This window comes from Toxorhynchites rutilus, chromosome 2 (genome assembly GCF_029784135.1).
Source record: "Toxorhynchites rutilus septentrionalis strain SRP chromosome 2, ASM2978413v1, whole genome shotgun sequence".
Taxonomy (NCBI): Eukaryota; Metazoa; Arthropoda; class Insecta; order Diptera; family Culicidae; genus Toxorhynchites; species Toxorhynchites rutilus.
The window spans coordinates 100,953,947-100,981,509 of NC_073745.1; the positions used below are offsets into that span (position 1 = coordinate 100,953,947).

Below are 27,563 nucleotides of genomic sequence, written 5' to 3' on the forward strand. Positions count from 1 at the left end.
CAGTGAATTTTTAAAAAGTGATTTGTTTTGAATAAATTCGAAATAAATTTTGTTTGCTTCGATCAATTTATCTGTTTGTTTCAATGTAGCACTTCAATTGCCGGACAACGGATAAAAAAATATTATTAGTGTGTAAATATACGAGGATCTCTGTCAATGGAAATTGATTCCGACCGCAAAGGGTTAAAAATCACTCACTACATTTCGCTACTAGCAAACTAAAGAACACTTTTTCGCCTGGACCCGATGGTATTCCCGCCGTTGTGTTTCGCCAGTTTGCTGCCTCTGAGTAATTCTTGAAATTAAATTTAATTCAGTTTTGAGTATTATTTTAAACAGTGTATTCAAACTACTATTTTTCCTAAATAGTTCAATGATTTTCCATGAATTTTTCCTTACGTCATATTTTAGTCTTTATTTTACGATTTTTTTTAAATATCCATTTTCCAGCATATAATTAAAATTGGTTATATGAAAATGAAAACTGTGATTTTGGGTAGCTCACAGCATATGTACAAGGTTTAAAAAATCGGACAGGGTCGCGTCAAAATCGGCCGTTCTTCGGTTGATTTGGCATGGAATTGCTCCTTTTTAGCTTACCCATTGAGTATGATTTTCAATCGCTTATTTGAACAAATTTGAGCGCAAATTTTCCAAAATTTGGAAACAATAACTGTTTTGGTTGCGAACGAGACTGCTCATTTGTATTCAAACACAACCGCGATCCAGTCGCACGTAAATCGTTCACTCGAAATTCCAATGCAGAGGACATACACTACCACATGTAAACGAACAGAGAAAGGGAAAAAGTAAATTTTGCAATTTAAGCTCCACCCGTTGGCAACGTAATGGCCAGAGCGTAAAAGAAGAACATCTGCAGTTCATATTAACCAGTCAAAACCTGTATAAAATAAACAAAGAAAAAGTATCAACCAGTATTGTAGCGAGCGGTCCGCATCACTTTGTAGTGTCGATAGCGTTTCGTATTGAGAATCGAATCGCTTGTGTATTTTTGCATCACACGCATACATTGTTGTTGGTTTGCCAAATGTAGATTGGAATGATTAATGGCGATTTTAGTAGTTTTTTAGAAATGTGGAATAATAGTGGTGATGAAACAAACATAGAATAGCCTGTGATCGGGTTTATGTCAACTGGAAAAAGACCTCCGCGTAAGCTGTTATCGCTATAACACCAAGAAACCAAATAAAGCTTGTGATGCATGCTTGGTGTATGCATAATACATCGCCATCTAGTGTATTATTCTCACGTGGCTTCATGAATCAACTATCTTTGGCTGGTTGTATAATACCACGGCTCATTTCACATCACTAAAACTTTTTACTAAAGCGTAATTTGAAAAAAAATGTCCGAAGTGATTGTTTATCACTTTGTCTGACTGAATAAAATAATTTTGTAGTTCTACATAAAAAAATCGGTCGTGTCCTAGACATAATCCCCTACAATTTATTTTATGATTCATTCATTCATTCGTTTGAAGAAACATGTAATGGCTAACGATTGCAATTCTACGCAAAACATTAAAACATCAATCATGAAATAGATGAATGAATAAATAATTTCCAAATTTTAATTGAATAACGCAGGTTCATTCACTGTTTATTTCTGCGTGCCGATGAATCAAGCTTCTGAGAATAGCCACACGATTCCTGGGCTTTGATGTAGACGGCGCGTTCGGAATGCCAATATAAATGAGGAATGCATCTGATGGAATGTTGATTTTGTAAAGTCTTATTACAAAATGTGCACTCGAAGACCACCGCCTACAGTCGGCGGCAAAATGGTGTGTTCGAAGCTTCCAAAGCATTAAGATGGAAAGATCAAACTGACCACAGTGTGCAGATGTCGGAGAAATTGAACGTTGAATAGACGCAAACTGTGAATGAAAGCTGTTCAGATTTTCGGTCCGAAATTCGATCCTTTGCATACTAAACAAATATTCGCCGCAGATCGAACGACATAGCTCGGGAATGGAACCAATTTGGGGTTCAGGCATTCAGCTCAAGCTCAGCACCACCCACTGCGTCTGGACAGTATTTTCATTCGATTTGTATCTGAACCGTTTGCCTTGGGCTAAAGCAGAAAGGATGGTCGTGTTGTGATTTGAATAAAATTATGAGCAAGACATCGGGTGTTGAAGTGCAGTTCTAGTTCTAACCGTCCAGCGTTTATCGTTGTACCACCCGTAGCGCAGTTTTTCTCTGAGCTCAAATTATCGAAACCAGATGGCAATTGGATGAAACAGTAGCGCCACTATAAATTATGCTATTCACAACGCGAAATGCAGGCTGCATTCGAAGCGATTTGCAATGAACGCTATTGCGGGAAAATGTGGCAAAGAATGGAGCTTCTACAGGGGCTGATTTATGTGGCAAGTTTAAAGCGCATGGTCGATATATAATGTCGAAAGAATTATAGTATACGACACACGAGGATAATGGAATTGTTTTACTGGTTTACGAAGATAATGCACCACGGTGACCATTTGTAAAGTGTTTGTTCGGTTGTCGTTTCCTCAGCTTCGAAACATAGCTTTGATCAGTGACTCCGATGACCGACAACGACCACTGGTAGATTTGAACAGACACCCACCGATTGAAGTCAGAATAATTAATCAAAAATGATTAAAATGTCGAGATTCGTGTCGAGTTTCTGTGGGTGAAGAACCACTTCCCGCCAGATATCTGCTATCAACGCGACACCGAGGAACGATATTACATTCTAAGTTATTTACTTGACGGATGTTAAACATGGCGCACACGTGACGTGCGTATTATCCTTCGAACCCATCCATATTCCTCGGGCATGAAAGGGGCATTGAGTCACGCTCGACGGTGGTACTTACCTGAGAGGAAGCCAATCAGCCAGATGAGTGCGATGAAACGCCAGGCTCGTTCCGGCCGTGGTTTGTAGCGCAGGGGGAAGCAGATGGCGTACCACCGATCGATGGAGATGAACGTGAGCGTCAGGACCGATACCGTCACCGAGACCGTCTGGGGGAGGGGAAAAAGATATTGAAATTGAGAAGAATGGTTTCAAAGTCGGGTGGAGAGGGAAATTATATTCCGGATTTACGAGGAAAAAATTATCGGATTATTAAGAGAAAACTTCATTTTCTGTCCTAAGCATATACTGTTTGTTTAAAAAAAAAGAGCTTTTTCAGCAGATGGAACCGTCGTCTACCTGCGGGTGATTCATTTATTTAGGGTGACCTTCTCTAACATGTTGAACACCGGCAGAACTAGGGGACCGACAATGAACTTTTCGTCCGGCCCATGTCGGTCCCTCCGGGTCGTTATGGACAGTACTAAATATCATTTTGTACCTTAGTCACTGTCGTTCCCAGTATCAAAGCTCTCCAAACTAATAGTCCACTATCCACTAGTCCAGTCCGATGCGATCAGAACGGATAGACGGAAAATTCAGTGTTAATAAACTGTTAAAGTTTGATTACGTTCGTTTTTTATATATTGTTCGATAAATATATACACAGCAAAGAGTAAGTAATTTTAAGATTTTGTTTATGAGGTGCTACAAGTGCTAATGAAGCGTTAGAGGAGCTGAAGTTCGTCAAGCTGCTCGTCCAAAAATAAAGCAATAAAGCAGCCCTTAACCCAAAAATAAAGCAGCAACTTTGATAATTTTTCATGGCTTTGGAAAGCAATCATATGGTAAGGTTTTGGCTTCAAATGATAGCTTAGTTTAATCTTTTTATGCGCGTGGAGAACTAAGAAGATGCATTGTTTTTACAAGGACAATTATTTTTTGCCGGTTGGTGTGAAGCCAATCGTATGTCGCTGAACGCTTCCAAGTGCTCTGTCATCTCTTTCTCCCGGAAACGACCAACGATACGATTCGATTATGAGCTTCATGGATCGATGTTAAATAGAACTACAAACATTAAGGACCTAAGAATCATTTTAGATTCGAAACTAACGCTCTAAGAACATACTTCATACGTTGCTTCCAAGGCATTAAAAGCTCTTGGTTTTACGTTTCGTATCACCAAACATTTCTCCCACATACAATGCTTCAAAGCTTTATACTGTCGCTGGTTCGCTCGATTTTGGAGTACTCATCCGTAGTTTGGGCTCCTTATTACGACAACAGCATCCGAAGAATTGAGTACGTCCAACGCAAAATTGTACGCTTCGCTCTACGTGATATATAATATGCCATTTGGGTTGTAATTGAACCTGTTGATAGATGTAAATGCAAAAATTAAAAAATTAAAATAGTTTCTTAGATACCACCCAGCAAACATTAGAACGTATAACTATTACACAGGCTAGGTCGCATATAAATTCGTATCAAATTACAATCGTATAAAATATCAGTCAACGGATGCAATGTGTATCTGAAATCGTATAAAATGCAAAAAAAAAAACGCAATTTTCAATATCATTGATGGATTAAGTCGTATATCGGTATGGCAATCAACCTAATATCGTGATGTGCAGTGTTATATACGTTCATTCTATTTATTTCATATAACATTGTCAGCTCGGATATCCCCGTCCGAGATATCTTAGGTAGCCGTGACCCTGATCTTCTGCTTCATCTATACCTGTTCCTCAGAAACGCCGATGTCAACGTTTAATAATGTTTCTTTCGTTGTGTCCCTGTTTCATATCCCTCCTATCCGATCTATAAACTTTTACTTAGTCGCGGCAATACATACACATACTCTTTACAGATACACAGGTCGAAGATTGTGCAGGGCACTGACCATTCAACAAGAGCCAAAGGTTGTACCGCTCATGACAACTCTACACGAGCTGAAGATTGTACCGCCCAGTGACCATTCTACCCTGGATTCTTCGAGTCAAGAGAGATGCACCACGATTGATATGAGGTACATACTAGGGGGGCGTCGCTGATTAATGGTCAGTTGCACCCCAATAGGAAGTATCCCGTGTCGGCCACACATACAGAGTACTGGAGACTGCAACATCCCAATTATAAGAATCTTTGTAATACTAACCTCGAGCCAATCGCGAGTAATCGGTTACATATTACTAACATAGTCGTAAGACAAAAATTGTCAAAATATTTAACTCCCGGTCCCGTCAGGCTAACGCCATATGTGTCTTAATAAAATATATATTCTGGAAAAAAAAACATTGTCAGCTCACATACCAGTACGACAAGCATCCTATATGGTTATTTTCGACTTTATATACATATATAATATGTGAACATTTTCGTGCGATGATTTTTTACGACTTTCGACGTGGATTATCACAACAAGAGTGCGTCAATCAACTTAATTTGACTTTTGGCGATGAAGCTCCATAAAAAACCACTGTGTATCGCTGGTATAGTGAATTCAATCGTGGTCGTAGTTCGCTGTCCGACGAGTTTCGTGAAGGTCGTCCAAAATCGGCTGTAGTGCCAGAAAACATCGATGCTGTGCACGAAATGATTAAGCAAGATCGTCATGTAATCTATAGTGAGATTGAGGCATCCCTAAGCATTAGTTCCACCAGCATATATGCGATTCTACATGAACACTTAGTTGTGCGAAAATTATGTTCACGTTGGATCCCACATAATTTGATAATCGCTCAAAAAAAAAGGCTCGTGTCGATTGGAATAAATGCTTTGAAAATTGGTTTAAGCGCATGCAAAATTGTATCGATCATCGTGGCGAGTACTTTGAAAAACAATAAAAATATATTCGCAGCTTAACTATTAGTTTTTGTTTCTATTCCCGAAATATAAATAGTGACCCTCGTATATGGTAGCAGTTGTGTTAAAAATGACTCGATATATGAAACGATTTATTTCAATTTTCATAAATGAAAATCAAGGTGTGTTCCCGCTCGAGAACGGGACGTTCGGTTTAAGCGGTTGTTGTGTTCATTTTCACCCAAGGAAAGTACATGCGGCGAGAAAAAATTGGGAAAGTGAAGAAACATTCGAAAAAGTGATTTACCATATGCTCTACATATAGTATTAGGTGTTGTTAGTCCAATTAAAATTCGCATTGGGTTGAATAAACATTCTGAAAGTAAAAATTATAAAAGAAAATCACCTTTTCCATTTCAAACATGTTTCTCTATATTAAAGTAACATGTTTTTACTGATGAGAAAAATTGATAATTGTGTTCGGTATCGATAATTATCTTATATTACATTTGTGATTTTTTTTTTCTTTATTTCATCCATACATAACACAGGAGGCATCTCGTCTAGGGTCACAGAGGGCGGCTAACGGAATCCTACGTTAATTATGCGGTCGTGTCTCAAACACAACCCCCCTGTGACTTTTCACTATAAATGTTTTTTTTTCGTTGAAAGAAATATTATGAGATTAATGCAATGAGAGCGAAGTCTCCATCTAACGCCAATAAGGAAATGAGGCGGCCCCTAAGCCACCAAGGTGACACAATCCGAGTCGGCCCGGGCAAAATATAAGAATGATGTTTGTAGCAAAAAACCACCAGGCAAAGGTATGAACTAACTACAGAGATTTGTTTCAAACTAACTGGCCAATCGGTGAAACACAGGCTTGGTTGAGAGGCCGCTGCTTCAGACGGCAGGTCGGCGGCCGACTCGGTTCCTTTTCCTCGTTAAATGGGGACTTCGCTTTTATTATGAAAAATAAATACATAATGAACATTTCGCTCCGGTTGCTTTAATACGTAAGTAACAACATTGGCAGCTGTTGCTGCAGGGAATTAATGTGAGTGAGAGGACAGCACCAAAAGCGTGAAAAAATTAATTGAGTACTAACAGGAACAACTGTTAGAAGGTTGAATTGACATAGAAAAAAATGGAAAGAAAACAGACAGTGATCAGCCTGGATACACATGGTTAACAAGAATTACTCGTAAAGTTGTTTTACGCAGTTTTCTGAGAAAAAAGAAAAAAATTCCATCATTTTCCAAATCAGGTTTTCCAAAATGCTCTAGACAGAAACTGTCTTCGACAAACTTGTTACATATAACAGAGCGCTCATTTTTATGTTATCAAAAATAGGGTGACCAAAATTGTCGATGAAATTTGCAATGGTCCAGAAGATGCATTTAAGTGGAAATTAGCATTAAGAGCTCGACAGTTATTCTCTAGACAAAAACTGTCATCGACAAAGTTGTTACACATAATAGAGCGCTCATTTCTATGTTCAAAAATAGGGTGAACAAAATTGTCGATAAAATAAAAAATCTAACTTTCTTTTTTTATTTATATTTACCTCTATCTTTTTTTTTATAGATAGAGGTAAATATAGTTCGACAATGTTGTTGTCCAAGTTATTTGAGACATCTTTGTAGAACAAAGCTTTTTTCTATCTTTTAATATAATCGATTTAGCGCTTTTTTCCTAAGTTGCATTAGGGTGACCATGAAAAAAACTGTTTTTACTATAACTTTTATATTTCAGATTTTACACATAAACTTCTCTTCTAAAGACTTTTAGAACATACTAATACAAACATTTTGCGATGCCGAACTTGCCAATATCTCAACTTCACTCAAAGTTATTGATATTTCTTCCCAAACAATACGCTCTCTGCAATTGTTTGGCATGATTTTGGGGCAAACATAAACAAAGTTTATTGGCGGCATTTGAAAGAGCATAGTTCCCTCTACATGATGTGTGATTTTCAAAACTATGTTATTTTTCGTGTTTGAGTGAAATGAAATTTAATACATGAGTTTTTGGGTGAAAATCCATCAATAACTTTGAGTTGGATTTAGATATTGACAAGTTCTGCATAGCAAAATGTTGGTCTTGATATGATCCAAAAGTCGTTCGAAGACAGTTTTGATGTAGAACTTGAAGTATGAAAGTTAAGGCAAAAAAACCCGCTTTTTCATGGTCACCCTAATGCAACTTAGAAAAAAAGCGCTAAATAGATTATATTAAAAGATAGAAAAAAGCTTTGTTCTACAAAGTTGTTTCAAATAATTGGGGGTACAATATTGTCGAACTATGTTTCTCTATCTATAACGATAAGACAGTTTGATTTTTTATTTCATCGACAATTTTGATCACCCTATTTTCGATAACATAAAAATGAGTGCTCTGTTATATGTAACAACTTTGTCGAAGCCAGTTTTTGTAAATATCTCCCACAAAGTTGTTTTTTAACTAAATTGCATTAGGGTTTTTTCTCTAACTTTTATATTTCAAATTCTACATCAAAATTGTCTTCATACGACTTTTAGAGCGTACTTTGAGTGAAGATAAGATATTGACAAGTTCTGCATCGCAAAATGTTTGTATTAGTAAGCTATAAAAGTCTTTCGAGGACAGTTTGTATGTAGAATTTGAAATATGAAAGTATGAGCATAACACAGTTTTTTTTATGGTGACCTTAACGTAACCTAGAAAAAAGTGCTATATCGTTTATTTCAAGAGATATAAAAAAAGTTTGTTCTACAAAGATGTCTCAAATAACTGGGGCTACAATATTGTCGAACAATGTTTACCTCTATCTATAAACAGTTTTGGTCACCTTATTTTTGATAACATAAAAATGAGCGCTCTATAATATATACCAACTTTGTCGAAGACAGTTTTTGTCTTGAGAATAACAGTCGAGCTCTAAATGCTAATTTCCACTTAAATGCATCTCCTGGATCATTGTGCATTATGCAATGGTGTAGCCCCGACTTGAATTGTATTGAGAAATTATGGGCATTGTTGGACAACAAGATGGACAAAATTGACATTACGAATAGGCAAAACTATTTTGCTGTGTTGAAGGAGGCTTGAAACGAGCTGGATCCCTTTGTAGATTTGTTTTTCTGTATACACCGATTTTTTATCTCACCAAAGTCAACCTAACATTTTTTTAAACATAATGTAAATCGCTTCTCCTACGATTTACTTCTGTACAAACGCTGACAGAGACAGAACTAGCGAGGGGATGTACTGTATCCAGTTGCGCATAGGATCACTGAACCTGATGTTGACACCAATTACAAAAGGTTGTGTTTTAGAACTGGTCCAAAATCAAGGATCTTCGACTAAACGACAGATGTATGGCACGATTGGCTTTTATAGGATCATTGTCAACTATGTTCCGGACAGATACTAGTTGTTGAATTTCTAATAATGTTTTTTTTCAATTTATTTAATTAATAAAACTACTGACTGGCGGCACAAGTTGAATGCCCTGTCAGCCTTCATGCTGAGGAACAAAACAAAATACTTCTGATGTTTGTATAGAAATATGAAATTTGTATTCCCTGTGTAAAATAATAAAGTAAAAAAAAAATTAAGTTAAACGGTTTAATGTACTCAAAGCTAGAAAATAATTAGGCAAGTAGCAGTTACTGGTTATCACATCCCTTCCTTCATTAATCTAGGGCTAAAATAAAATCGTGGGCATATGATGAAACAACTAACTGTGGATAATGGAAATCCGACGTGCCCACGATTTTATTTTAGTCTCGTCATTGCCCTAGATTAATGAAGGAAGGGATGTGATAACCAGTAACTGCTACTTGCCTAATTATTTTCTAGCTTTTAGTACATTAAACCGTTTAACTTAAATTTTTTTTTTACTTTTTTATTTTCTAGTTTTTAGTACATTATCTGTATGATTACAATAAAACAATTCATTTTTTTTCATTTCTTACCTAATTTTCTTCGGAATATTTTGGTGATGTACTGTATTCTATTAGTCAAATCATTTCATTCGATACCGATATTGAGAAGATAACAAAAAAAAACATACACCTTTTTGAATTTATGTTGTTTATAATGTAGTGTGTTCTCCAAGTCAAGCCATTCAGCCATTTTTTGGCGGCGGCCAAATTGAATTTCTTATTTTTATCAATGTGGGACAACCCTACAAACACACAAACATACATACAAACAGGTCAAGTTGAATGAAACCGTTTGAAAAAGTAATTGGCTATTTTGTTACAGCGGCTATCTTGGATTTGAATTTTTCATAAATAGCTGTGATCTACTGGTCAAGCCCCTTCACTTGCTACTCATTTTGATGAGGTTTGTTTTGAGAAAGTATGTAATTCGTCATTTTGTAGTGGTTGCCATTTTGGATTAACATTTTTTATAAATAACTGTGTTCTACTAGTCCCTTTCATTTTTTCAAGCCATTTTTGAGAAAATATGTAATCCACCATTTTATAGTGGCGGCCATTTTATATTTTTATTTTTTTTCATAAATAACTGTGTTCTATGAGTCAATCCCTTTCATTTGATACTCATATTGATGGGTTTTTGAGAAAATGTATAATCCGCCATTTTGTGGTGGCGGCCATTTTGGATTTGAATACCTCAGGAATATCTGTGTTCTACTAGTCAAGCCCTTTCATTTGATTCCCATACTGATGGGGTTTGGGAAAAATTGATTGGGTTTTGAGAAAATATGTAATCTGCAATTTTGTAGTTATTATGTTGGATTTTTAAAATAATGAAATACGCAGTTTTAAAATGACTGCAGAGACAAATGTGTGTTCAAAATTTCAGATCAATCGGACAACAGGAAATTCAAATTTCTATTAATGTGGTAAAGCGCTACAGACAAACATGTTACAAACATACAAACATACAAACATACAAATTACAGGGCAAGCTATTACATTACAGGGCAGGCTAAATAAAACCGTTTAAAAAGACGACATTCATATAGAATAAGCAGATAAATCGAAAGAAGACTTTAATTTTTCAAAGATCGATTCGGCGGAGATCGATTCTTTGGTACCGTTTTAATCTTTGGATTGATCTCTACGTCATTTGGAAAATCGATTCGTCAAGATCGATCTTTTTATAAAGATCGCCCAATCCTAGAGAGTATTCCAGAGCGTTGTCAATTGGTTACCGAGGCCAAAACGGGTAATTTTCACAATTATTTACAGAGAACTTCTATATAACGTACTCTCGTTACAATGTACATCTTTTCCAAGTGTAAAAGAATATTTTTTAATTTTTTATATTTTTTTCTGAAGGAAAAATATTATTTATCTGTATTTTGATATAGAGACATGTTCTGTACCTTCAACCAATCCCAAAATACAACTGGTTTTGTGATTCTAAATGAAAAAATTCTAAATGAATCAATCTTTAATCAACAGTACGAAGGGAAACATTATGAGAAAGGTTGGTTTCGTCTTCTAGTTGAATTCATTCATCATTATTTACTAACCTTACACAAGCAGGAACACAATAACGTAATGTAAGCTACGTTCCTGAGTTCTTTATTATGCTTTGATATAACGTACAATTTTGAAAGTAAAATGTACGTTATATCGAAGTTACCCTGCATTTGTTTTATTTTGTTTTTTTTTAAATAAACCATTAAGTGGATTTTTTATGTCATACCCTAAAAGTACACAGTTAGGAACAAGAGTCTATTTTTGTTTTAATAAAAAATAATACTGAAATGGCAAAATGGTCTACTAATTACCTACTTTTACGTAGTATTGACTGTGATACCGAAAATTTCGAGAAATCTCTTAATATTGGAGCACTTTGATTTTAAATCGGGGAGTACTTTTTTTTGCACCCATCAGTGTAGCTCCCCGCAGTGATTGCTTCTTTTTTGCGAATAGTATTCCACCAAAAAAGGTGAAACTCAATTGAGGTAGATAACGAAACCAGCTACCCGATTAGAATGGCATTGGTAATCGAAATTTTGGTTCGGGGCATTCGCCCACTGTTGCGAACCAGAGATTTATTTCACACTAAACACGGCTACACGCCCACGAGCTCGCCCACGAGCGATCATCCTGAAGCCAATCACGTTTCGAAAACGTGTTCATCGCAAGGACACCACCAGTTCAAAGACAAAGCAATTTCTGTACAAATGAAGCCGTTTCGGCCGGCCGAATCCTGGATCATCGCAGTTGATCGAAAACAAATCCAATGATGACCAAAAAATGGAACGTGATTTCAGCAAAGTGAAAGGAATTGGATATGGCGAAAGTCGTGTGGGTGGTTGGGTGTGAACGATCGGCTAGGAAATTGCGCTCCGTCCCCGGTGAACGTCATTCCAGCGGAGTGCTTTCGCAAATTGAAGACAGAATGGGGCAAATAATTGACTCCGATTCGCAGAACGGGATTATTTCTGGCGCGAAGCTTGTGTTTTTCCCCCGGGACAATTCGCTTGTTTGATTAGCGGAATAAGGATAAATACGACCCTCGTCGTGAGCTTTCAGACGCAGAGTTCTATTTGTTCGGTGATTATCCACGGTTGTATAGCTTTCAACTCTGTTGCAAAATATGTGCCACAGTTTGGGGCAAGATAGCTGGCGAGCGGATCTGACGTTGCAACCAGAACCTGTTAGTGTTACCGAATGGTGTGAACGGTAGCAATCTCAGCATCTGCACGTATTCCGAATTCCACGATGTATCCGCGTAGTGCGATGTGATGTTGGAATGAAATGGAATTGCATTTCTCGTTTGATGAATACTGTCAGGTTGAAGGTATCAGCGACTGCTTTAATAATAGCCTTAGATGTGCTCCTTTGAATCAAGTTGTTGAACAATTAATTTATACCCATTAATAGAATCAGTCTCTTGAATACTTGATTACTGTTCTCGCTCTAATAATCGGTTGCAATTTATTACTTCCCAACTATGCTCTCTTACCATTTTTTAATGGTGAGACTTTATATGAACGGTATGTGGAAAGCTTGAACCGCGTTATTTCCGTTCATGTACTCTAATCAAACATTCACAAGTACACCATTCCTTTCCTTTTTCATACGAGAAAGTTAGAGCCAATCATTCATTCTGCACACATCGAATTTCACCTCACGGGTATTCACTTTCTGTTTCCGCCCGACCCGCCTGCTGCCAATGCGATCAAGAGATTATAAAGTTATCTTTCCACCAGTCAAACATGTCGGATACTATGTAGGACAACCGTTCCTATCCGCCAGTCAACCCGGAAGCTCAAACGCAAACGAAACGGACGGAAACGGAAGAACTGACAGCCTGCTGTCTGTTGGTTTGATAAAGTTCAAACATGGACAAGGGATTGTAGCCGACGAAAGAAGAAAAAAGACCCGCGTGAGCGCTCACTCACTTATGTATGTTTATCGGGATTATGAAAAGATTGTCGGACTTGTTCGTTCAAGTGGATTTTTTGTTGCGTTTTCTGCATTTTAAATTAGGGTAATAAAGGTTTAAGCAATAAGTTTACTAGTGAGATCATACTTTGTGTCATTTACCATTACAATAGAGGAATATTCAATAATCGAAATTTGAACTCTTCTGAAATAGACCTTTCTTACATGGTTATGTTAGGTGTGTTAATGAAATTCTTATTCTTATGGGAAGAAACCGAGGATCTACGTGTGTTTTCCTCCATGACAATTTGCTTAACCCAATAATGACCAAAATGTAATTTTTTTTTCACGAAAACCATTGGTGTAATTTTGATTATTGGCGTTTCAGAAACCCCAATTTTCAAGAATTTTATTTTCGTTCTTACGTTTTCCGGAAAATGACAAAAAAACGAAAAATCGCCAAACATTGGCCAAAACCTACATTTTTCATCCTGTAGGAGGCTCAATCCAATGATTTTATACTACATCACAATGTGTGTTCTTTTTTGAAAGTAATACTGTAAAAAAGTTTACATATTTTTGCAATTTATAAGGTTTTGTTGTTTGTTAGGTTATGTGAGGTTACGTAATTTCCGCACACAGTTGCTTTAACACTAAACCTACCAAAGCGGGTCAAGTGACCCTTTATGAATAGTTAGTGAACAATGACTCGATTTTATAGTTTTGTTGAGAAACGTGGCATACCATATTCCTCCTGTACATTTCGACATTTTAGGATAGCAATTATTAGCAAAATTATGAAATTACAATTTTTGACACGCAAAATAGCACTGTATTTAACTTTGGGAGTAACCATTCAATTAATCCCAAAGTTAATTTTTAGTACATGTTATGGCATCCCAATTTATTACATTAAATGAGCTGAAAAATAACAGAGAATGTTCTACTCCCCAATACATGTATATCATTTGTATAATATATATGCTAGAGCCACTATGAGCGAGCGAAACAGGAGACACATTTAAATGAAAGCATATGCAAGCTTTTCGTATAGTTTGCCAAATACACGACCCAGACAGAGAAAGATATATTCTCGTTCATGTTTTTTTATTCTCTTAGAAAACACTTTTCAACTTCATTTTATGATGAGGTGTAATATTATCACGCTTCTATATAGCAGCACTGGTAGCTATATGGATAGCGTGGTCGTGTGAAATAGCTTTGCATTTCATCCGGCCTTAGTTCGATCCCCATTGTCGTCGTATGGACTTTATATATGGGCACAATCCCAAATGAAATGAGAAAAGAAAACAGAAAGAGATTTTCAGAACAGCTTATTATTTGCGCATTTGACCCTCCAGCACATGAAATGGCATCATTTCTGCCAAAGATGAAACGTTTTCAACCAACGCTAGTTTTGGTGTACTTATCGGACCGCCCTCGTAGAAATATTGTAAACATCATGCTTGCACACCATTTGTATCATATTTGCATAGCTAAACCATACAATTAACGCATTTCGATGACCTCAATTCTGATCATGAGTTGTCCGATTCACTAATGTTGTTTTGTCCATATGATTTCTATGGCAAACGCTTGGCGCGCTGCAGTCTGTTTATGGTGTCCTTCGCCAATATCAGAAATAAAGTTTCTCTGTGTTGAGGTGAACACTTTTAAAATGCCCAAGAAAAGGCAATATTTTGAAGAAAGCCTACATTATGAATGGATCAATATGATGACAGTAAACTCGAGCAATGAGAAATACAACACCTACTTAAAAATTCGATTTTTTTTTCATTCAAAAATGGTGATGCCTAAAACCGGACAAACTATGATAATTTTTTTGACAAACCATGATCAGAGGTGGACAAACCATAATCAAAATTTCTCTTTGGGGAAAATTTCAAAAAACATAAAAACTTGTATAATTTCAACGCCTTATGGTAGTATTAGCAATTAGAAACTTGGGGCTTCTCAACAAATTCATGATTTTCTTGAGGAAAAATCGTTTTGCATTTACTAGTTGCGCGAAAACGCCCTAAATCGGACAAACCAAGATCATTTACCCTATATTTTATTCAGAATTAAAAATAAAAATATTTTTGAGAAAAATGGATTTTAATTTTCATATTTTTTTTTCCAATTTATTTTTTTAATTTGATATTTTAAAGTAAAAACATAAAAATTGTCCTACATTTCATTCTTTAACAAACATTTTGTAGTTCTCGAGCTTTTCATTAAGGGGGTAGTACACTATGAACACCATGAATAGTATGGGATTTTTCACGATTTTTTTTGTCAAAGAGAAAACAATTTATTATGATTAATCTTATATCACAGTTTTATTAGGTATATATTACTTAACAAACAAACAAAAACTGTTGTCAATTGAATTGTCCCCTAAATAGCTGCAACCGGTTTGTTGAATCCTTGCAGCCAACTTGCAGTAAACTGGTGGGAGTTCTACAAATTTTTCTAGTGGACCGATTACAACCGATCTTTTTTTTACGTAATCTTGGATATATTTCCTGTCATCGTACTTAGGAATTTTTCGAAATATTGACTCTTGACGAAATGGCGACAATTTTTGTGTTTTAAAAATTGGAACAAAACCATTCACATGGGGGTCTGCGTAGCCTAATTGGTTGCGTGTTCGCTACTAAGCGAACGATCATGATAAATTCGGCTCTGTCTTGCTAAATGAACCCAATAAAATAAACAGATGGGATAAAAAAGCATTCATCAAAAATGTATTTTTCAAAATATCAAATAAAAAAAATCTACGTAGTATGACAAGAAATTTAATGCCTGAAGTAGTTTCCCACCAGTTTTCAAAACATGGTTTCGAGAAAAACGTGTTTCAAATTTTGAACCTAATTGAACTTACGGACTTCTCTAGCATTTCACATTGAAAAAAAAACTGTTGTTGTTTTTTGTTTGTTCCATTCAGTCGTTAGTTACAGGGTGTTAACAATGAAAGTCAACAAAGAGAAAATTCGGTACTTTTTAAACTTTTTCTTTTATATAAAGGCCATCCGCAATTTGGAATCACAGTCCTTAGAGGCGAATGAAGTTTAAAGTTTAAAGCCTCTCAAAAACAAAGAATGGAATGGAATCACAGTCGCGAGTGAGCTAGCGCTGAGCTGAGAATAACGATAACAACGAACGAACATTATTCATTACTTATGCTGTTTTCACACACATATCCACACGCAACTCTGGGGTTCGATCTCACCTCAGGCGGAATATAGGAGTAGTAGTGCTCCTAGTGAGCATTAGAAATTGTGGTGCGAGTTGGCAGCGCAGCTCAATCGTAAAGTGAGGACAGAACCAAATAAACGAAATGCGCTGATAGCTTTCGAAGATTTTATTGTGGTTTTGAGGTGCGTTACATGAAAATGTTGTTTTCGATAATTTTTTTGACGTAGAACTACGTCTTTCATTAAGGGTGTCAAATCAGAAAACAGGTCACGTTTTTATGAAATAAAGTTAACGTTAATAACTATTTTTGTCGCGAACGGATTTTGGCGATTTACATACTAAACGAATCGGAAATTCCGTAAGATTTGTTTAATATGCTATACATAAGAATCCCCTGGTTTGTAAATGGTTAAAATTCATGAAAACTTTAAGCGTTTCCATTTTCCCATACATTTGTTTTGTCCATTTGTGTGCTTTTCCGAACAGAGCTGTCAATAACGAGCAACTTATCGACGACCAACGGAGGGCTAATCGTAGGATTTAAAGTCTCAGTGAACAAAGAAAAAGTAGAAGAATGAAGGGAAATACTTGCCTAGAGTATAAATAGTGGATCTCGCTGAGGCAAACTTTCATACACGGAATAATACAAAATCTGTATGATTATGACTTTATAGTCGTTTCCTATCAAGGTAACGGCTTTGGATTTGGGTAGATATATTTATTTCCAGTTAGATAAGTAGTGTAAGTTGGGACAATGAAATATTTTGGGGAGGGTATCTTATAAGTTAGATTTAGGTATAAGAAAAAAGAAAAGGTAACAAAAAACTAGAAAAGTTTAGGCATGATTTTACAATAGGAATATGAAACAATCGGATAAAGTGTATGATACAAATCATTACAAAACTTGACATTGCAACTTAAAGATGTAGAACCCTAGGTTGATCACTTGAAATGTAGTATTATATTATAATGTAAACCAAATTAAGAAATAAAAAGAATGTGAAGTGAAGAAAAATTGTTAGGGGTTGTATCTAGGACACGACCGCATATTTTTGACGTAGAACTACGCAATTATATTATGCAATCCACTTGTTTACCACTTCGAATATTATCTTGGAATGCATCGATTTGTTTGTAATAGATTATGTTCTTCGTTACAAATAAATTTGATGAACGTCCTTTTATGTTTGATATGATGCCTAGGACTACCAAAATATTTGAACGGAAAAATTGACAAACGATCATTGCATTTTACATTTCCCTCTGAAATTATTGCGCATCTCATGTTTACGTGGTTCTCGAACCGCGAAAGTTCGTTCACCTCTAGTATTTGTAATGGCGATTTTCACAGTCTTCTCAGTTTAAAAGTACGTTTTAGGGAAACATATTCCGGTCTGCACAACGACAAGCGAGTACAACAGTACTGAACACAAAAAAATACCCCCGACTTGCATGTTTTGACAAGCGGATTCCCCCAGACACATTGATTTTGAAGTCCGTGTTAGGGAAACACAGCTCAGTGGGAACAAAAATACCCCCGACTTGCATGTATACTTGTAAAGCGGATTTCCACAGGTACATCGATTTTGAAGTCTGTGTTGGGGAAACTGTAAATCTAAATCGAGCATGAGAAAGTAATGCAACTTTTTTCGAGCGCAAAATGATGAGAAGTGTTTATATTCCTAGTAGTTTCAAGCCACCAATGTATGGCGACTTATATAAAATAACAGTGTAGTTCTACGTCAACAATGCGGTCGTATCTTAGACACAACCTCCTATGATTTTTTTTTGGAGCCAAACGTCTTAAAATTGCATGAAACGTCGAGATCTACTGTCATCTCAAAAATTTGGTTATGTCAAAAATTGACACTCTGGGAGTTCTTGTTACACCCGCTACGTCGAACTTTCATCCACACATTCACAGGTGATCTCATTTCGTCTGAAGCCAGGCATATCGCCGGCGAGCTGGAAGTATTTTTTTGGATAAACACAACGAATTATTGAAATACTTCAAATCACACTTGCTCTGCTTACAAAATGGCAATAACGCTATTGCCATCAATCCTGATGAAACACCTGCTGTAGAGCACGTGTGTAAATTCGATGCGCAAGCGTTGCTAGAATCATAAAAAGCACAGTAACGCGGAAAATTGTGATTCGAAGAAAAAACAATAATCTGGAATCCATCGTTGACTCCCATCGGTCATACGACTCTCCCCATGTTCTTCATCAAAAGCACTAACGTTCCCAACGTTCGCCTTATCATCGTATTGTATCATTTTTAGTAGTAAGATTTCTATGTCAAGCTATACATTTTGAATGTACTCTATGTGACTAGCTCAGGAACATGTGTGACTATAATGCAAGTCTCTTTAATCCGTTCGATTCAAGTCCAATAGGGTTGTGCAAATGTGGCAACCTTGCCATACAATTCGACATAGCCGACATTGAATTCCGTGTTCCATTTATGTGAACCAAAAATGGTTATGGATTTTCGAATGGAATAAAGACGGGGAAAAATCTTGAACGAAAATTATGTCTGGTGATGATTTTATATTATAGATATAGTTTTGGTGGAAATGCATGGAAATTTATAGAGAAAAGGGGGTCAGGACTGTGTATGTATTCAAACGACATCGAGTAATCATTTTCATTTTTTTTTTTATAATTCGTTTATTTTTACAGGCTCAGTTACTTAAGTTTAAAGGAGCCGAATTCTTAAATATAATTTTAAAACTATATATATAAACAATTTTCTTACATCTATGGTTAGTAAGGTAGAAAACCGATTACTCGCGGTGTACTCGAGTTTAGGAGGGTGACATATTTTTAGGAGAAGGATGGGATATAAGGAAATTGTAACAATGTTGATGAACACTCAATTTATAAATCTATTCGTATATCTATAGTGTATTTACATTTCAACTTATTCTACTATTTATAGCAAGGGGACGAATTACCCGCAAAGGAAGGAAAGGAGGGTATAAGGATCATTTTCATTTAATAATTGTCAAAATCAAATTGAATTTGTTTCCGGGTCTGCCAATCTGATAGCGATTGAATTGCTACACAAATACGGATGAATCATTTTGAAGTTTATTTTGCGCCAAGCAAGGTTGCCACATTTACATAGAACGATTGAATTTGAGACGAACGGATTTCAATCGGATCGGTCCATGCGTGGATCTGAAACTGTTATCGTCTTGCATGGCGGATGTAATAAGTAGGGGAAAATGAGGGAATTTGGACCATTTAAGCAAAATCAAAAATGTCACATTGTATACGGTCTTAATCAAAAATGTCACATTGTATACTGAGCTACACTTGTTTTCTCTCAATCAATAATGTTTAATCATTATGTCAAGCTTCAAACTACCAAATATATAAAAAAATAAAAGAGATGATGTTTGGACATTAAAATTTGATGCGGGGTTATTTGGACCTCTGTGGGGTAATTTGGTCCAGTGTGTGTTTCATCGAAAAAAAACATCGAATAAAAGTATTTTGGGATAATGTTACAATTAGCAACATTATCCCAGTGTTTTGGGACCGATACCAGGTGTCTTGGCCAGATTCCAGACCAGAAAAATTGGATCGACACCATCTCCAATTCTGCATGAATCTGTTCACTGTTGTCGTGCATTTTCAAACACTTTCGTTGTTGGTCAAAGAAAATCCGTTCTTGATGGCCTGAGTTGCTCTTTCAAGCTCCTCCTTCTTCCATCGTTGTCTGCCCATTCTCTTTTTGTAATTCCGTGACATCTGGAACCAGTTAGATAAAAGAAAAGCCTCAAACCTGTAGGACCAATTCACCCCACAGAAAAAGTCCATGTCACCCCACACAACATGCAAAAATTAAAGTGCAATTAATATCATTTATTGTTATCAAACTTACAGTTTCGCTACATCAAATTGTTCCTCTTCTGTAGGCGAACAGAACTTTACTGCACAATACACGAAAAGTTTGTTTGATCAGCGGGAAAAACCTTAAAACCATGATCGGAAAACTCACATTTTTTGACAATCAAAGTGCTTGTTGTGTTCATGCTACCGTTTCCTTCCACCCGTCGAATTTGACCAATGTTTTTTACGTTAGTTACACACGGTTCAATAATAAAAGAAAATTACATTATAAAAAATCCAAGTTGAGCCGTACCTTTTGAGATAAAGGGGTGGTCCAAATCACCCCGTATGTCCAACTCACCCCGTGTTACCCTACAAGGCGTTTACCTAAAGATCTCACCAACTACACGATCACAAGCGTACTCCGATGTCCAATATATCAACAAAGAAATACTGACAATGATAGACAATCATCCACAGAAATCAACATTCAATTTTCATATTAATGTTGACTCCCGCAATTCGATGTAAAACATTAAATACGTTTGCGAGTCCATGAATATGAATGCAATATGGCTGTATTTCAAAATCAGAATACCGATGTGAATACACAATTGAATGAAAACGACGAAATAATGCAAGTTCATCAGTCCCATTGATGTTGTGAGTCGTATCGTTGTTCGTTGTTGTTGTTGTTTATAATAGAGTCTACACAGTTTAAAAAGTTCTATATTTCAAATATGACTTATTTTAAGAAAAAAATTGAAAGTTAATTGGCTATTATAACTATAAACATAAATCGTTATTTTTGTAGATTCTAATTGAAGTCTCACTAGAAATTGTTTGAGATGATATTGTAGCGTGATTCGAAAATATATGAGTTAGATGCCGAAGAACAAATTATAGAGCGTTTAGAGAATTCCGTCACGTACTTGACTGATTGAGATTGTTATACAGCCATTCCACGCCAAACATATATAGTGCTTCTCAGATTTTCGTGAATCTTTCTTTTGTTCCTTACCACAAAATATTAGAAGCGAATTTTTTTAAAAGTTTTTAGGAGGCTGCTCATTTTCATTTAAGGGTGGTCCGAAAAATCAAATTTGTGCCTGATTTAAATATAGTTATCATAGAGAACTTTCTAGATTTGAATGATATGTTGAAGATGCAATGTATTATTCGTGCACACATATGCTATTCCATCAAGTCCTTTAGACAAGTCTATATTTTTAAAGCTTGGTTGATTTTTTGTTGGGAAAAATCATCAATTTGTTATCTAAATATTCTGATAGGAATGAAAAGTAGTCCTTATCGAAATTTGTTCGACTTAAGAGGGGGGGGAGGTGTAAGGGTTACTAAAATGTCCACGCTTGGCCACGGTGGGGGGGTGTTCAAGCAATGTCCATGTGGACACTTTAAATTGAATGAGATTTGCTCTGTATTTACAAGATTTTTGCAAGAAACTTTATGGCCACCTTGAGTACTCTGTATTCATCAATAAAAAAGACTGAGTTCATATTTTTCATATGGCTGAACTTCTTCTCTGAAATGTATATTCTGAAAGGAACGCACATGAGCTGGGGTCGATCAATTTATTCCAATCGGTATTAGAGGACCATGAGTTCTGTCAGGATAAAGACACCCAAAGACACAAAGAATGTTAGAATGTTTTTTGCAATGATGTATGTCTTTATTGATATCTGGTAATTATTGAAATACGCTTCTACGCTTCTACAGTTGTCTGAAAAATTCATGCTGCTACTGATGACAATCAAATCGAGATACTTATCAAGATTAATCTTCGGTACACGTCATATGAATTAGTAGATTCGGTACAGATGTCTAAAACCACCGTTCATGAGCACGCTACAATGTATGGACTACATATTCAATCATATTCCGGAACCCGCCCGGATTTGACATATCTCAATCCGAACGAAATCTTTCGACGGAACGCATTGTGAAGGGCAGGCATATCATTCACAATGATGTTGAGTTACAAAAAATCTTGGGCAAGTGAATAGAGCTCCCGAAGCAGGTTTTCGTCTGAAGTCATGGTCTGGGTCAGGTGAAACTGGAGGAAAATCTGTAAGCAACTAGTCTCGATGAATTCCAACAAGACTGCTCGCAGCTGAATGGATCAAAATCAACGACCCATAACGCTTTTAGAGCGCTTCTAAGACTCCACCGCCGTACTCACCAGATATTGCATCTTTCTTCAGATTATCAACTGTTAAGATTCCTGTAAGAACTTCAACTCACCGTTTCGCATAAAAAGCGCCTTGCCCAGTTTTTTGACGAGAAAATAAAGAAGTTCTGAGAGAATGGAATTCTCAAGTTGCGTGGAGGATGCTGAAATATTGAGAAACAAAACAGAGCATCTATAATCGAATAAATATATGTCTATAAAAATTATGCTTTTGATTTCTTCCTTAGAATCGGCCGGACAATATTTACCATGATTTAAAAATTAAGAGTTAACGCCAACGTAATCATCGATCACGAAGATAGTGCAGGTGTTTTGTTTCGACTAGGTTCATTGTAGCCGCCAGGCACTACCGAACCTGTAAAAGCGAGAGTCATATTGATGCTTAGACGAGAAAATATTTCGCAATCCATGATCACGAATGTCAATATCCACATGTAGTTGCGACATACGGGGTTTGAGACAAAATACATTCTATTAAATTAGCTGGCTCGAAGCCAATTTTAAATTTAAAAAGACGGGTGGGTAATGTCGGGGACATAACCGGAGTGACGTAGGACCGAATGTGGTATGTTCTGTAGGCGGGTTTTCTTATTGTCGTGAACAGCTTTGCAAGCCAACTCGAGCACTCCGGCGGCCGAAACTCTATAACCGCTGTTAGGTATACTGGTGCTCCGGTACCAATCCATTCGGCCTAGTTACCCTTGCGGAGCAATCAGTGAATGCGACCAACAGAGAACTGCAAACCTGCACGGTTCGAGTGGGACTTTGCCTTTCCCTTAACTTGTCCTCCTTTGTCACGTCCACACGTCCACGTTGCTGCTTGTGTTGCTTTGTTGATGTGATGCGATGCGATGTGAAACGATGCCATACAACCACATTGATTTACAGTTTGAATGAGAATGAGATATTTTTCAGCGGGTCCGCGCGTTTTGTACTTTAGCGGTACACGCTCACAGGATAGAGACAAATCGGCAGACTCAGCCAAAGGGGCGAGTTCAACGAGACGAACGAATGAGCGTTAAAAGGCAGCGATGGCAAAAAAATACATCATACTGATTTTAACCTCCGACCGAGTAGGTCACGTTTTTTTCAGCTCGGCAGTTTGGCGTTTTGGACAGCGGACTAGGACGTCTCCCCCTGGCGATTCCGAAGGAGTTAACTTTAATTATTTTTAAGTGGCAGCAGAAGGAGAAGCAGATAGCAACGGCTAGTTTCGACCGTTGGGAGCGGGCGCTTGCCGGCAAACCGGAAAAGCGCGCGCTTTTGCGGCGTCACCGACGCCACGCCCCCTTTTTTCCTTTGGGCAGTGGTGCCAGTTTCTCTTCTAGTATCGTAGTGATTTTTAACATAAACAAAAAACCAAAAAGAAAACACGCATTACGGACGGTGAAGTGACTGAAGGAAAACAAATTCAAAAGTTTATTCCCCTAAATTGTTCGCGATTATTGGTGGTTTTTGTAAGAGCTCTATAAAAAAAAGTGACAGTGTTTTTCTAGATAATATCCCAAAGTGAAAAGCCCTCATAAGTGTTCTCTCCTTTAAATAATAAATCGATCTGTCGGCTATACCTAGGGGGTAGCCGACAACAGCATGGCTTCCAGTAGCTCCGGGCCTCCGGGAGGCCGGGCTACAAATTTGTACGAGGGTAAACCTACCCAACGTACTGCTCCAAGGTGGGCCGACCCACTGAACGGCAACCTTCAGATCCTGTTACTTCGTGCCACAGGAGAGAACGCGATCCCGACTAACCCGTTCGTCGTGAGTAAGACGATCGCCAACGCTGTAGGAACGAAATACTACACAGCGCGACCGCAACGGGACGACAAAAAGAGGACGCAGTATATCCTTACGGCCAAGGACGAGGATATAATCGGTAAGCTCCTTTTAATCAACAAATTGATCGATGAAACCCCTATCGAAGTAATTTACCACCCTACTCTAAATCAACGTAAATGCGTTGTTACTTGCCGTGATGTAATTGACATCAAGGAATCCGAACTGGTGACAGAGCTTTCCGATCAAGGTGTGATCGATGTCAAGCGAATCACCAGGAAGGAGAATAACATTGTTATCCCAACCGCTACTCTCATTTTGACAATTCGTGGAACTGTTGTTCCCGATTTTATTAACTTCGGATTTATTCGGGCTGGGACTAGAAATTTCTATCCCAACCCAATGCAATGTTTCAAATGCTATAAATTTGGACATACGAGCAAGCGATGCAAACGCGAGAACCCGCTTTGCCGAAATTGTGGACAGGAACATCCAGAACAAAAGGATGGAATTAAAACCTGCAATGCTTCAGCATTTTGCTTGAATTGCCAAGGGGACCATTCCTCTTCGAATAGGAAATGCCCCGTATGGCAAACTGAGAACAACATCACAAAAATAAGAATCGACTACGGTATCTCCTACAAAGAGGCGAAAGAAAGATACAACGGTCAAAATAATGGACCAACTTTTGCAAGTGTTCTGCAAGACAGACTCTCCAACTTGCAAAAGCCAACACCCAGCTGCAATTGCAAATGTAACTGCGCCTCGGCCGCTTCGGCCTCTTCTAGCCGCGAAAGCACACCCCCAATTGACACTACAATCGATACCTCAATGACAGAGTCGACAACTGATAGCTCAACAACTGAATCCGAAAACGAATCAGTCATTTCAATGGACACTTCTGATGTTCCAAACAAAAATAAAAATAAACGGAAAATGGCGAAAGGATCATCTTCTGATTCAGATCAAAAATCTGAAGATGAAATCCAAAATAACAAGGACAAGAAAAGAACAAAAAACGAACAAAGAACTACACCACCAACAAATAACAACACAACACCAACAAAAAACAACAACAACACACATCAAACAAAAAACAACAATAACAACAACAGCAACGCACACTCAACAAAAAACAACACAAACACAACAAACACTCCAAAGACTTCTACACCAAACAAAAACAACACCAATACCTCAAAGAAAGCTTCTCTTTCCAAGGGTAAAGGACCATCGAACTAATTCTCTTTGAATAGTTCAAACATACACACAATTAAGACTTAGGAATTAGAGTTAAAAACACCAACACATTCACTCCAACACAGAAATTCGGGATACAATGGAACATCAGAAGTATCCGACGAAATATTCTAGAACTGAAAATGCTTATTTCAAACTCTAATCCCACAGTCATAGCCCTTCAAGAAACTATGACTCCAAACAACTTCGATAAACACTTCATCTCAAAATATATCACATATTTCAAAGAGGGTCCCAACCCCTCAAAAAACGGAGTTGCAATCGCAATCAAAGATGGCACTCCACATGATCTTCTTCCCATTACCACTGATCTTCAGGCAGTGGTAGTGCGCATTAAACACCCCTTTCCAATCACCGTCGTTAGCATCTACATCACTAATGATTCCGATCCGAACACTCTACGCGGCCAACTGGACCGTCTGTTCGCCCAACTTCCCGCCCCAATCATGCTTATGGGTGATTTCAACGCCCACTCATACGCCTGGGGAGGTGCATACCTCGATCGAAAAGGATCCATCATGGAGGATTTCATAGCCGACCATTCTCTTCTCCTTCTTAACAACGGCCAACACACCAGAATCCATTATTTTGGTACTACTTCAGCCATCGATCTCACTATAGTATCAGACAAACTATCTTCAAAACTTTCTTGGAACATCCACGATGATACTTGCGGAAGCGATCATTTTCCAATCTTCACTTCCTTCGGCCAAACTTCTCCAGAGTTTTCAACAAGGCCAAGATGGAAATTTGAATACGCTGACTGGGCTGGCTATCAGTTTGACATTGAAAACCGCCTCTCCGCTAAACGAGATTGGACAGCCAAGGAATTCTCCAAAGTTGTCCTAGAAGTTGCAATGGTGCACATCCCCAGAACCAGTGGCATCCCTGGCAGGAAATGTGTCCCATGGTGGTCGCCTGAGCTGAAGGCAGCGATCAAAGGTCGACGTAAGGCCCTACGCAAATTAAGAAAGGCCCATCCGGACAGCCCACTGAGACCCACTCTGCTTGCAGAGTTCCAAAGGGCTCGCAAAGAAGCTAAGACTGCTATCAACACAGCCAAGCACAACAGTTGGGTTAAATTCGTCAGCGAAATTAATCCCAACGCGTCAACAAAGGATTTATGGAGTAAGATTGGCAGGCTTCATGGAAAGAAAAGAAGCAAAGAATATAATCTTCTAATTAACGGTCAATACACCAATGACCGGAAAATCATCGCCGAGGCGTTTGGAGATTTCTTTGCTTCCGCCTCCTCCAATCAAAACTACGACCAAACCTTTCTAACCCACAAAACGGAATGCGAAAGAATTCCCATCGATTTTCATACCGATGTGGAATTTGACTTCAACAAAAACCTCTCCCTCAAAGAGCTCGATTGGGTACTGAACAAAGTCAAACAAGGATCCACAGGACCTGATGACATTAGCTACCCTATGCTTAAGAATCTACCCCATCTCGGGAAAAAAGCACTTCTGAAGCTCCTCAACAAAGTCTGGGACAGTGGAACCCTCCCCAGTTGCTGGAAAGAGGGTTTAATGATCTGTATCCCGAAACCAGACATGAACAACCATCTTCTTGACAATTTCCGCCCCATCACTCTCCTAAGTTGTGTTGGGAAAGTCTTGGAAAAAATGGTCAATCGACGCTTAACGACTTTTCTAGAGTCAAATAAGCTGATTGATCCCAGACAATTCGCCTTCCGTGCGGGAAAAGGTACAGAAGATTGCCTTGTAGCAATCGAAAAAATCCTAGACGACGCAACTGAAAAATTACACCACATTGATATTGTTTCCCTGGATTTATCCAAGGCCTTCGATCGGGCATGGAGGTACCCAGTGCTGAAAAGCCTTTTCGACTGGGGGATTCGTGGGAGATTAGGTCTCTTCGTTAAAAGTTTTCTAGAAAACCGGTCTTTCAAAACCGTTATTAACAACCACCAATCTTCTCTAAAAATCCCAGAAAACGGCTTCCCACAAGGCTCAGCACTTTCACCAACCCTCTTCAACATTGCCATGCAATCTCTATTCGAGATTATCCCGGACCATATAAAGGTCATAGTCTATGCAGATGACATCACTCTTATCTCTACGAGCTGCTTCGGCTTAATTCAGAGAAAGAGGCTTCAAAAAACCTTAGACTCCATCCAAAACTGGGCTCTAAAAACAGGTTTTAAAATTTCCCCGGAGAAATCCAAACACATACATATCGGAAAAGCTCTCAGAAGGAGAACCTATCTTCAGCTCAACAAAATCCCGATCCCTACA

The 27,563-nt window shown here is 37.7% G+C and overlaps 1 protein-coding gene across 7 annotated transcripts in view; it reads right to left on the bottom strand.

Moving 5' to 3' along the window:
* LOC129767479 (orexin/Hypocretin receptor type 1-like) overlaps nt 1–27,563 on the bottom strand; it is a 430,709-nt gene that overhangs the window by 81,909 nt on the left and 321,237 nt on the right. For all 7 annotated transcript variants that reach the window (XM_055768444.1, XM_055768441.1, XM_055768442.1 and 4 more), the window contains one exon: nt 2,867–3,014. In XM_055768444.1, coding sequence (XP_055624419.1) covers nt 2,867–3,014 — 148 coding nt within the window. The remainder of the gene's footprint in view (nt 1–2,866; nt 3,015–27,563) is intronic.